Below are 14,075 nucleotides of genomic sequence, written 5' to 3' on the forward strand. Positions count from 1 at the left end.
TATATATATAACACCATGAACTGTTTGTGTCACACCAAGTCCTGGGTTTGAGTCTCTTGAACTACATCAACAGCTTGAAGGTCAAGCTACTGCCACAGTTATCACGTCGATGCTAACTTTCCATGACGTTGTCACGACCAGAGTCCTAGCTTCACAAAACAGTTCTGCAAAATGGCTGCAAAGACCAGTTCTGTCTCTGAGCTGCCTCTGATCGGTCATAAAGCTTTGCAGAACCAGAAGAGGCAGAAATCGCACCGAGACACAGCCGGTCTCAATCCTGGCTTCAGGTGTTTATGTGGAAGCATAAACATCAAATCCTGCAAAGACCTTTCACACTGCAGCTGATTTCTAACCAAAGATCTCATAAAAGATACATTAATTTGTCAATAGACATCAGATGTCATATTAATTTTGATTTATTTATGCTGTCTTTTGATATGAAGTTGTTTTTTTTAATGAAGATTATGTTCCTACATTTGTTTTCTTTATTTGATTTGATTAAAACTGCACACGTGGCTACATAAATCCTTGTGAAACAGCACAATCTATGAATCTGTGAAGCTTTTATTTCGAACATAAACCAATTAAATCTTAAAAATGCATACAAACAATAAAAAAAAAGTTTTTGTGTTTGTTCCAAGATTTTATTACGAGCTGGAGTGAGGTCATATCTGTGCAGGTTTATCTTTAGAATTCAACCTTTTAGCTGTTTCATCTGCGGTGGAGCAGGCGCAGCGTGTACAGAGAGGCACATAATTTTCTTTTTCAACATGTGGTCTCTCGTAAATTTACCCCACAGTGAACGACTAATGGATCTTTCACCCTGCAGAGTTGGAGGCCTCTGACAGAGAAGGGCTTTTTAGGGGTTTTTAAGATGGCGTACTCACAACAGGCTCTGAAAGAACATCATGACAGAAAGGCGTTAATTATTACTCTAACAGCTCTCAAAACCTCAATTAAATAACTGTATGAAGTTTGATATGAAAAGCACAGAATGAATTGAGTCAAAGTAAGAAAGAACAATAAAGTTCTCATTAGAAGTGAGTCATATAATAGTATTTGAACAACACATTTTCACTCCACAACAATGTGCTGTTCAATTTTTGGGATCAAAAGGCTGCCCGGTGCCCTTTGATTCTCTTTTTCTTCCAGTCAGCAGTAGCTGTTGTACTCCAGTCAATACACACTTGGGTACCGGGACCTTTTTTCTCGTCAAAAGGTGAAGAATTAAATGCCTGAGTGGTCATACGGGGAGCTGAGCCACCAGACTTCAGATGCAATTAGACTGAGGTAAGACTTGTTCAAACAATAAATGCTTTGGCCTTCTGGATGGATGTCGTCCATTTGGCTCTCAGAGCGGCATACTTTCAGGCCGGTTACATGGTTTCTGCATCAGGTAAACATATTTCTCTGCAGGTCAGCCGAGCCAAGGCTTCTCATGCATGGACACACCATCCATCTAAAGTTTTTTAGGTTGCATTGAAACATTGCAGAGGGTTGGATAACTCGTCTGTTCATTGCCTGCTTTAACCAGGTTTTCTTTAAATAGGAGATCAATGCTAAAGCATATTGGTTGTTTTTTTAGCCAACTGAGCAGCAGCAGGAGTGGCTTATACAAGGTTATTTGTCTTGGTCAAACCTTGAAAGATGATGCAATGTAACAAAATTTGTTCACAATAAACTTAAGCTCAATATTTGTCAAACTAATTGCATTAAAGCTGCTTTGAGTTTGATAATAAGGTTTTTCTGTGGTGGCCATTTTGAACTCTTGACTCCAAATGATAGATGGTTGCAGGGATTCTGAGAGCATTTTCAAAACAACTGAAGGTAACACAAGCTGCGTTTCCATTGACCATGTAAATGCGCAAATTCGAATTTCAAAAATAAATTTACTCAGTGGAAACACGTCAATTTTGGAAAAAAAATGTTTTCGACAAAGTGGTTTTGCACTAGGAAGAAGTGGTTTTTGGCCGTATCAAAATTGATGTATTTCACAAAACTGTAATGGGAACACTTTTTTTTTCGCATCACGGGAGTCACGTGATCAACAACCGTCTGTTTCTACTGGTGAAAAAGACGACGAAGAAGAAGACAACAGGAAGTAAAACTAGTAGTAAAATCACCAAGTATTAAACTCACCTACTACATTTTCCCAAAAACACAGCATACGTCGCCGCTCCCAAGTATAAGGGGCTTGTCACTCGAAAGCCTCGATAAGACGCCGATGTCTCCTCTGATGATGAGCGCTAGTGTCGTGGTAGCAAAATGCTATTTGTTTACATCCATTGCCACCATGTTTGTAATGACTTATCATGAGAACAAACATATCCACGTGACTTTAATAGCATTTTTACTTAATGAAAACACCGCAATTGCAAAACTGTGTTTTTCAACATTAACAGAATATCGACAAAGTTTTTTGCACATTTGCAATGGAAACACAGGTATTGTTACTTGATTGTGGTAAAACTAAACCACGTGTCTTGAAACTACAAACTGACAGTGGTTCATGACATATTTTGCTAACAGACAAATGGGGTTGACACCAACAATATACCTAAAGTTTTAAGCTAAGGCCTTTCACAAAGAGTAGCACTTTTTTCTAAGATACAACCACATCAAGATTAAGCACTGTTGCTGTAAAACGACGTTATTCTCAATTTATACATTTTCTAAGCTTGTTTGGCCGTGGCAGCCATCTTGAATTTGGTTGACTCCAAAGAGTGTTTAATTATAAATGTACAGCCAGTGGTGGGCAGCACTGATCTAAAATTTGGTTCCATTAGCCCTGAAGCACTAACTTAAATATTTAGGTCCCCTAATTCTAAAGCACTAAAGCACTGAAAATGTAGCAAAAGCTAATTCTGAAGCACTAAAATAACCCAGTCAACCCATGAACATTCTTCAACAGACAACATGAGTCACATGTTGCCATGTAGCTCTCTGAAGCCTTATCACTGATATTCCACAGCCTTTTTTGAGTTCATATAATGTCACATATATTGTCAATATGTCACCTGGTGGATATGTGACACTTACAGTATATGAACAAAATGAGCAACAGCTGTTGATGTCAACATTGATCAATAACAATTATAGACCTCAGTTAGTGCTTCTAAATTTAACCTATACATTTAGCACGTGCTAATCCACTAATAAATTTTAAAATAAGAAAAAACCTTAAAGCATTAATCAGGAAATTAGTTCCCCTATTAGTGCTTTAGGGGAACTGTGCCCACCACTGCGTACAGCCAATGAAAAATTTCCTAAATTTTGATGAAAATCTGTCCGTTTTTTTTATGACAATGACACACATGGAAAAATACATTTTCTTTTAGTTTGACCTTTCATCAAGAAGCAACACAGAGGTATTCTTTCACGTAGTGCACACCTGATAATGATGTTTTTTTAACTGACGCTAGAAAATGATGGTAAAACACAGAAGCTGCCAAAGTTCTGCTGAGTCATCAAACGGCTCATTCTGGGACAAAGCGGCAGCATCTAAAGTTTTCAGATTTTTCATTTTAACCTAATGACAAAGTGTTGAAAACTTCATTGTGAATTTGACGGTAATTAATCAAACACTAATTAACTACAACATAAAAGCTGTTGACAGGTGAGGTGAATACGATTAAAGTTGGCCTCTCGGGTTCTCATATGGATTTTGTTTTGACAAACAGCACCAACCTAAACACTGTTCTCCAATGAAAAAACTCATGTTGCCATTTTTTGGGGGCTGGGTGTTTTGTTTGATTTTTTTAAATTGATACTGTGATGCTTTGATTTGGTGAGCACACACACCACTAAAATAAAGTAAATTTGTCCATAACATTCCACAAAAAGTTTTTTCAAAGAAAAACTTGCAGCAGCTCAAAAGTACAGTGAGTAATAATTAGCACTGTGTCATTACAAGTCGCCTGGTAGCTGTACAGATGCTGATTATCTCAGTGTCATTTAAGGAAGCTGCTCATCAGGATGACTGACAGGCTTTCAGGCAGGAAACAGCTGAGCAGAGAAAAGGGAAAAGGAGATATAAATACATATTTTTAATTTGTTATTTAAAAGTTTTACTCAGATAATGTCTTAATTTAGTTTGGGGTAAGTAAAATCGACTCTGGCTTAATAAAAGTTGAAGAGTTATTGTTTTATTATTTTTGCTTTATGTAGGATATTTAATACCTGAATCACTGTAATATAATAATATCTGTTTTAATTCTGACTCATTGATTCATGACCTGCTAATGCTAATGCTACTGTTTTAGCATCACTGGCTAAAATGAATCAAATATGTAATTAACCTGCAAAATATCTTTATTCTAAGGCAACAAAACATTGCACAATAGGTCTGAGTCTTAACTTTTTTTTGTCTCACTGCAGAGGAAATACGATAACTTTATCAATAATTTCTGCACAATAGTTCTGCAGGGAGAGAACAAGCCCGGTGCTTCTCAGTCTACATTATTCAGAGTCCAGATGTCCAGCTGTTTGACTTTCTGAGTCAAAGTATCATAAAACTTTTAAAACACCTGCTTCCCAGTATGACAGTCAAGACAATAATTAAATATCTAAACTCTAACGGACCTTTTTTTCTTCTACATATTACCAAGTAGGGAGTATTTCAACTTTTGTTAATCCTAAAACAAACTTACAGCAACTTTATTGTAGCACCTGCACACTTCCTGTTCTCTCTGCATATAACATTTATTTGATGCTGTAGATGAACCAATAGCATGAGGTTTTAAAGGTCACAGTGAAACCCCCCTGGAGTCTTATTTTGGCCATGCTGGTTTCATCCAAAATTTTATATAAGCACAACTTATTATAGTCTATCATCTGGCAAAGCTGAGCATGTCCCTAATTACACATACAGTGTTAACAAGCTGCTCTAATTTCATGTTAACTTGTCAGACCAGCTTGTTTGGTTGCAAGGGTGATGAGTCATGCCCCAGGAGGCGGTGACGGCACCCCTCCCCCATTTCTGTGAAATGAAAATGTTGTGTTGTTTCCAAGTAAAGACACAATACAACTAAAAAGACCCCAGAGACAATACATTTTATCTTATCTTATCTTATCTTATCTTATCTTATCTTATCTTATCTTATCTTATCTTATCTTATCTTATTATTGTATTGTAATGTATCTTAGTATAGCTTATCCTGTCTTATCTCAGCTTAGCTTAGTTTTGTTTATTGTATCTTATCTTAGCTTATCACAGCTTAGCTTATCATATCGTATCTTATTGTATCACATATTATCTTATTGTAGCTTAGCTTGTCATATCATATCTTAGCTTAGCTTATCGTAGCATGTCTTGTCTTGTTGTGTCGTATCGTATAGTATTGTATCGTACCGTACCGTATCGTATCATATTGTATTTTATTGTATCGTATCGTATTGTATCGTATCATATCGTATCGACTCATCTCATCTCATCTCATATCATATCATATCATATCATATCATATCATATCATATCATATCATATCATATCATATCATCATATCGTATCGTAGCTTAGCTTAGCTTCAGATACGAGGCTTCAGTATTTTAGCATTGCTGTTTAAACTAATGTTTGAAATGTGCATCACTCTTTTCTATAGTTCTCCTCCTAAACTCTAGATCTCAGTTCTGAGAAAATAAAACATTTAAAACATATATTTTACACGTTGAACTATAATAGACCATTTTCTAGTTAGAAATGTGCTTAGCGAAACCTAGCTTTTCTGGGACACGGGTCAACTGGATAAAAGCTGAGGTTGCTATATGAAAATGCTATTGGAATTATTCAAGCTCAATAAGCTCAAAAAGCACATTTAGATATTTATGAAAAATAACATTTATGATCCTAAAAGAAAATTTAACACAATTCAGTTTAGAGAAAATACATCGGATCGGTACAACCGTGTAAATTTATGTTTATCAGATTTCTAACTACCAAATGGTCCATTGGTCAGGTAGCTGCTAAAAGTCAGACCTACCATTCACAACTGATAAACTTTGGAAGTCAACCTGATTTAAGGTGACCACTTCTGCAAATAAGCTTTATCAAGCACAAAATGACTCTTACTCCATCAGCTGGACAGACAATAACAAATTGAGCAAAATCATAATTTCTGATTTTGTTATCAAGATTTGACCAAGACATTATACACTCACCGGCCACTTTATTAGGTACACCTGTCCAACTGCTCGTTAACACTTAATTTCTAATCAGCCAATCACATGGCGGCAACTCAGTGCATTTAGGCATGTAGACATGGTCAAGACAATCTCCTGCAGTTCAAACCGAGCATCAGTATGGGGAAGAAAGGTGATTTGAGAGCCTTTGAACYTGGCATGGTTGTTGGTGCCAGAAGGGCTGGTCTGAGTATTTCAGAAACTGCTGATCTACTGGGATTTTCACGCACAACCATCTCTAGGGTTTACAGAGAATGGTCCGAAAAAGAAAAAACATCCAGTGAGCGGCAGTCCTGTGGGCGGAAATGCCTTGTTGATGCCAGAGGTCAGAGGAGAATGGGCAGACTGGTTCGAGCTGARAGAAAGGCAACAGTGACTCAAATAACCACCCGTTACAACCAAGGTAGGCAGAAGAGCATCTCTGAACGCACAGTACGTCGATCTTTGAGGCAGATGGGCTTCAGCAGCACTCCTTTCAGCTAAGAACAGGAAACTGAGGCTACAATTTGCACAAGCTCATCGAAATTGGACAAGAGAAGATTGGAAAAACGTTGCCTGGTCTGATGAGTCTCGATTTCTGCTGCGACATTCGGATGGTAGGGTCAGACTTTGGCGTCAACAACATGAAAGCATGGATCCATCCTGCCTTGTATCAACGGTTCAGGCTGSTGGTGGTGGTGTCATGGTGTGGGGAATCTTTTCTTGGCACTCTTTGGGCCCCTTGGTACCAATTGAGCATCGTTGCAACGCCACAGCCTACCTGAGTATTGTTGCTGACCATGTCCATCCCTTTATGACCACAATGTACCCAACATCTGATGGCTACTTTCAGCAGGATAATGCGCCATGTCATAAAGCTGGAATCATCTCAGACTAGTTTCTTGAACATGACAATGAGTTCACTGTACTCAAATGGCCTCCACAGTCACCAGATCTCAATCCAATAGAGCATCTTTGGGATGTGGTGGAACGGGAGATTCGCATCATGGATGTGCAGCCGACAAATCTGCGGCAACTGTGTGATGCCATCATGTCAATATGGACCAAAATCTCTGAGGAATGCTTCCAGCACCTTGTTGAATCTATGCCACGAAGAATTGAGGCAGTTCTGAGGCAAAAGGGGGTCCAACCTGTTACTAGCGTGGTGTACCTAATAAAGTGGCCGGTGAGTGTATATCTTATCTTATCTTATCTTATCTTATCTTATCATTATTGTAATGTATCTTAGCATAGCTTATGCTTTGTACTCACAGAGCACAATTAAAACTTAAATGCTGTATAATAAACACCATGAAACAAAGATGATTTCAATTTGAAACTGGATAACGGTAACAAGTGATATGAGTGGTTTCCCTGTGCATTCAGTCAGGTTTACAGTTTGTCTATCACCTGATTTAAAGTGTTGCACAGAACGACGGGGTAATTAAACTCTTCTGAAGGAAACAAATGAAGTCTTTGCCTTGAAATAATCATCAGTTTCAGTGCAGGTTTGGTAAAAAAAATATATAATTTGGTCTTTTTTGCTTTTTAAAATTTAGATTTTACATTACTACATACTGTAGAGCATGCTTTGAACTGTTTATCAAACTGGTAAATAGGACAGCTGTAAGATAAACAGTAAAATTCCAACATCTGCATCAGAGAAAGTGTGGGCGAGTGTGTTACTATTTTTTTGCAAACTGGTGCCTTGGAAAAGGGAAAAAAAAGAAAGAAAAATATTTCTGCTGTTTTTTTTCCACCAAACCACTCAGTGTTGACAATCAGTTGGTGTCTGATTACTTGTTGAGATGATGAGGTCTTGAGGTTTTAAGAAAAAATAGTGAAAAACAAAACTGTTTACCAGCTCTGCACGGTACTTCGCAGTCTTCACCACTCACCAACCGAGGCTCAAATCAAATGTATTGAGTGAACACATTATACATTATAACTGAAACATTCAGCAACCAGAACCACAGGCTTTACACATATGAGTTTCATTCTAAGAAAATAAAAATAAATAAAGCTGTAATTGCTTTCATTGAAAAACAGAATTTTACCTATTAATACCACTGAACAGGATTCAGTATCATTGTCAAAACTGACAAACATTAGCTTGTTAATTCAAAAGGAGAATTTAATTGGTAAAGCTTTTCTAATCATACATGTCATCAGTTTCACTCTGACACTTTTCTATATTAAGACATTCAGACACTTGCAGCTAACTGTTCTGTGACTGAACTGCCTTTGAAACAAGCTAGCTCTGACAGTTGTGACTGAAACTGTACACGAGAAGGAAAAACAAGTTCACATTTGATTAACTTAACATTTTACTCTACAATGATTAAAACACCAGCCGTGAAATCAAGATGACACAAACTGAAATCGTTATAAGAAAATCAAAAGGGCAAGGTTCAGCGAGGCTCTTTTTTTAGCTGCATGAATACTAGAGGTGCAACAATCAGACCATACAATACAGTGCTTTAGGTTCAATATACACTATGTATGGAACAATAAGGACTTTTAGCATTTATTTTATCAGCTTGTCTTCTGAAGATGCTCTGTGTTGAAGGATCAGTGGATCTGTGTTGAACTACTCCACCTAAGCTACATTGTGGAGCACAGATCTAGTGAGAAACTTGCTGTTTCAGCAACATATAATGGAAAAACTACTTTTGAGGTTAAACAAATGTTCAGAATTAATTTCAATAAATTACAAGTTAAGAAGGGCATGGACATTTCTCTTTTTTGTATGGAAAAAAAATCGACCTGTGACACTAAAATATTGAACCAAACCATAAAAATGGAAAAGCCAATAGTTCTGGAATGATATGATTGTTTTATCACAACTTTTTGATGTTCTTAAAATTATGTTAACTTAAAAGTGTGACGGATTGGAAAGACATGTTGATTAGAGATAATGATGTGAAAATTAGGCTTGCCTGGATGTCGTCGGATGTCATGTGACCCTTCATGTCGCTGTTCTTCTTTTTCGGTGGCGGCGGGGCAGGCTTGTGAGCGGGCGGGAGGTCGGTCCTGTTAAGAGAGCAAAAAAGACAACATGACATTCAGCACGCCGAGGAATCGCCACTCTTTAGGTCCCCCCTCACCTTCTACAGCACTCTATAATGAGAAGTCCTGCCTGCACTTGCCTTTTTCACTCTTTCCTTGGGTTTGGAAAGATCTGGCGCTGGTGGTTTTGTTGCAGCCATCCCTGCCCTTGCATAGACTCTCGCTGGAGAGACACTGTGCTAATGAGAGCAGGCTGTAATTGGACACTGAGGTGAGGGGATGGGGGGGGTTGGAGGGGTAGGGTACAGGGGCAGGGAGAAGGGCATGTGTGAGTCAAGTCCTCAGGGTGGACTGAATCTCATCCAGCACACCTCGTGGACAAACACTGTGCAGCCGCTGTTTGTTTTAGCCGTGTCGTCCTGAGCTGTGACACGGACAGAGTTCAGCAGCCGCTCTCTGCTCTCAACCTTTCTCTAAATCACCAGAACTAACACCCCTAATCCCAAGGCCCACCCCTCCTCTCTGACGGAACACCTGGGGAAGAGTCAACCCTCATCAGTTGCGTTAATTTCCATCCTCCCATTCTGAAACCTTTTCTTCAAATCGACGGCGCAATATTTTCTGTCGTAATCTGATCTGATTATAGAAAGAGAAAATTAAATTGTGAACAGGAGAGACGTCAGTAATTGAAAGCTTGATGTTGAAATGGTTTGATGTGAATCTGGGTAATTATTTCAGACAGGAATGCAGGAAGGTTGCAGCAACACAACGATTACAAAGAAAATCCCTTCCCTCCAACACGCTGGCAGTCAGATGTCATCTGCCGCACACTGAAACGATATCAGCGGTGATGAAAGATAATGAAGTGCAGCGCAGATACTAAGCTGTGTACCTACACGCATTATCTCCGACTCCTCCCGCCTCCCATTCGCAAAGGTTCACGTCCTTATTGAATAACATGACCTTTCCGCAAGGCCATGCCGGCGTTTTAATGTGCAGAAAATTTGTGCATGAGTGCACCCCTTAACTCTTCCTTTCACGCTCATTATTTCCAGTCCATATCACCTTGTCTCTAGACGGGGGGCTGCCGTGCCACTGCCAGATTCGTGTGGCACCCCGCTCAGCACGCCTGCAGCACCGAGGCTCAGCGAATGTACAGAAAAGGCTCCGTGCGGCACATTACCTCTTCTACATGGCAGCACCCACCATTTTCTGTGTGGAAGATAATCACAGGGTTTGTGGGGAGTCGACTTTGCACAGGTAGAGTGATTACAGAGAAGTATTTTAAGGCATTGCTTATTCTCGCCCAAAGGCCCGTGTCTGCATATGTGTTTGTTAGCGTAAACAAAATACATCAAAAACCACTGGTTGGATTTCAGTGAAGCCATAATAAATGAATCACTGGATGAACATCCACAACTGACAATTCCAGATGGCCTCAGGATGCAATCATTCAATATTTAAGTAAGCTGCAATGGTTTTATTCTGATCCGGTTTTTTTCCAACCTTTATCCAACCCTGTGGAACTTATGACTGATTGCATTTCATAGAAGCAGAGCCCGGCCAAATAATTTGTGTTTGGACCCTATATGCAGTGTGCTTTATTAAAGGGGGGTATTGTGTATTTTCCAGGCACATACAGTAGTTCAATTCTATACCATAATCAAGTAACTATGTTATGAAAATACTGTATTTATAAAAAATAAAATTCTTTGCATCACAGTCTATCTAAACACCTTTAAATTGGCCTCTGTCTATTTAAGAACCTTCTACCATTTCAAACACTCCCACTTCAGCACGTCTTCACAACAATGCTTCATGTTGGCGTAGGAGCATTGTGTTTTGTTGTAATCAAAGAAGCAACATTAAATAAGATCAGTTTTTGAAAATGCCAACTTAGAATACAGTTGAACCTTACTGGAATGATTCCACGTCGAACCCAGAAAGTACGTTTTCTGAAGAAAAGGAGCGAGTCGAGAGGCTCTTACAAAACCTTTCAGTTTGGTAACATAACTTTTTTGGTATTTATTCAATGAAGGCACTTTTTAATTTGAAAATGACTGGATTGAGAAATAGCAATTGTTGTTGTCGCTCTCGGGAGCTCCCTTAGGGACTCCTCCAAGGAGGAGCTTTGGGTAAATAGGCGGAGCTTTTTACCAGCAAGCGTTTAGGTACCTCCACATGGCTACAGGAGATTCAGGGATCTCTCAATCATAAATGAGTCAAAGCAACCCTCTAGGGGTAGGGTATGTTTTTGACGAGGGAATGACATAACATGATATAAATCTCAAAAATTCAATTTTGCACAATAGCCCCTCTTTAAAATGTGACCAAACAATGAGGAGATACTTCCACGTTCTCCTTGTTATGCTCTCCATTCTTGATTGAACCCTGCAACACTTGTTATCACGTTACACACAAGCCGCCGCATCAGGAGGACGTAAGGTCACAGGACATCGCTACCATTTGACACATCACCGAGAGGAGGGCGACAAAAGTAGCAACCATGTTTTGATGAAGTGCTGTTTGTGCAGAGCATACAAAACGACTACTGCACAGGCTAGCAGGTGCCAAAGCAAACATACAGTTTGTGTGTGCTGCGCAGCTAAAGTTGTGCCTCAACTCTATGCGTCCCTCAGAGGATTCAGTCTAAAGATATACAAATTGATTCAGAACATAAAACAGTTTTATAAGCCTGCGTCGAATTCTGAATGCAACAACAACAAAAAAAGTTCACAAAAGTCAAACAAATCATGATGTTGGAAGGTATTTTTTGTTTTTGCAGATGCTGAAGCATTTCCAGAAAGAAATCCAGCTTCCTCAAGTTTACATTCCCTTTCCAAGTACTGAAAACTGAAATTAGATTGTCTACCAAAAGCACACTCAAGAAATAAAACAAACTTAGCAATTATCTAAAGATATTTCAATTTTAGTTGTCGTTAGGTCTGACTGGTGTAGATTTTTAATGGTTTCAATCTGTCACAGTTATGCTGAACTAATGTTGGAGCAGAGCTGCAGTGAAAAACAATCAAATTTTCTGATAACTGCTGAACAAGCAGCTGTTAGCAACTTTCTATAAATCACACCAGGAATAATATTTTAGAGGGACTCTACAAAATAAAACCCCAAAACATCACACCCCATTATGTTGCTGACACGTTTTAGATCCAGTCATATTTAAGAAAGGCTTTTCAGAGTCAAATGATGGCCAAAACAATTTAAAAAAAGGTTGTTATAAACTGTAACACTTTAAGATTTATTCATCCCCTCAGGCTGTTCCTGTAACTCACTCAGTGTCCAGCAGTAAGATGTGAACTGAAGCAAACAGGTTTTGTGTAATTCCCTAAATTTCGCCACGTTTTAAGGTTGAACATACAACATGCTGCGATGACTCAAGGAGCAAGTTGTAAAATAAATGGCATTTATGGAGTAATTTCAACAGTTCCTCCTTCACAGGCAGCCCCATTAAAAGGTCTAATAGTTACAGCGTGTTGGTCTGCATTACAAGGAAGGAAAGTCGTGAGATTTCATTAACTTTACTGACTGTGGCAACTCTTTTAAAACTGTGATTATTAGTTTACTCCCAGAAGTAATATGTAAATAATGTATGCTGATGTTCTGAATATCATCAACAAATATGAAGTGAAAAGCTTTGGCTCACTTCCATAACAGCGAGGCAAGAACATTTTTTATTGAACAGATTGCTCATAATGTAGTTTTTGCCAAACAATTGTTCATTTATATTTGTTATAATGGTGCAAAAGGTTTCTGAAAATGCAACAATAACACAGACATTAATTAGTTCTGAGGAGTGTTTTCTGCCTATTCTGGTGGCTAGGAGTCTGAAAAATAGCTTTTGCTTTATTTTTTGTTTTATAGTAAAAAGGAAATAAGGCTCTAGTCCTTGACAGTGATGTGCTAACATTAGAGGCCAACATGTCAGGCATGTTTTAAAATTCTGTCTGGAAATTTAAATGACCACAAGACATTTTGAAACTATGCCAGCTTGAACGTTGCCTGGACAAAATGTTCTGTATTCAGATGCTGGACTGCGGGAAATGATGAGGAAATAATTACTGGAACAAAAGTTTGATGGATCAGAGCAGCTTGTATAATATATGCATACATTTGTGTGCATAAACATCTTTTTGGATGGTGATTAGCCTCCAGGAGCTTGAGGGTTCTGCACTGAGTTGTATCTGTTTTATGACTCCAGTCTTCTGGGGAGGAGGAACAATAAAATCTCCAAGGTTGTTCCAGGAATCTGCTGGAGCAACTCGTCCAGTTCAGAAGTCGTATCATCCATGTTTCACCATTTTATGTCTTTTCTCTTTTAATTCTCGTTATGCTGTTGTTAGCATTGTTACATTAATCTAAAAAAAGTTGATAAGGTCTTCTGGAGGAGTTGAAAATGTTTAATCTCTTCTCCAAGAGACTTCTTCAGTCTTATAAGCAGTCCCTCTACATGCTGGACAAACAGGTTTAACAATGACAATCAACATAGTTCATTAAAACCAACCATTAGGGCCCTAATTGTTGCCTATTGTTCACAGAGGGCTGAGTCATCGCAATAACAACATTATAAAAGGGGGACAACGGTGTCCACGATGTTTAACAACAGCTTTCTTTACTCCTCTTTCAAACTAGCATTCCTCTCTATCAAGGATCTATCTTCATCCCTGAAAGAGTGACAGCTGGCCTGTAGATGAGTGTAAACTGTGGAGTCCTGGCCTGTAGATGAGTGTAAACTGTAGAGTCCTGGCCTGTAGATGAGGGTAAACTGTAGAGTCCGGGCCTGTAGATAAGTGTAAACTGTAGAGTCCTGGCCTGTAGATGAGGGTAAACTGTAGAGTCCGGGCCTGTAGATAAGTGTAAACTGTAGAGTCCTGGCCTGTAGATGAGGGTAAACT

At 38.8% G+C, this 14,075-nt stretch overlaps 1 protein-coding gene across 1 annotated transcript in view; it reads right to left on the minus strand.

The window, feature by feature from the left end:
• Positions 1–14,075, minus strand: part of LOC106532679 (nectin-1) — a gene marked incomplete in the record, with an annotated part of 94,703 nt that overhangs the window by 14,371 nt on the left and 66,257 nt on the right. Inside the window, 1 exon segment of the mRNA XM_014028809.1 lies at positions 9,096–9,189. Coding sequence (XP_013884263.1) covers positions 9,096–9,189 — 94 coding nt within the window.

This window comes from Austrofundulus limnaeus, unplaced genomic scaffold (genome assembly GCF_001266775.1).
Source record: "Austrofundulus limnaeus strain Quisiro unplaced genomic scaffold, Austrofundulus_limnaeus-1.0 Scaffold810, whole genome shotgun sequence".
NCBI lineage: Eukaryota > Metazoa > Chordata > Actinopteri > Cyprinodontiformes > Rivulidae > Austrofundulus > Austrofundulus limnaeus.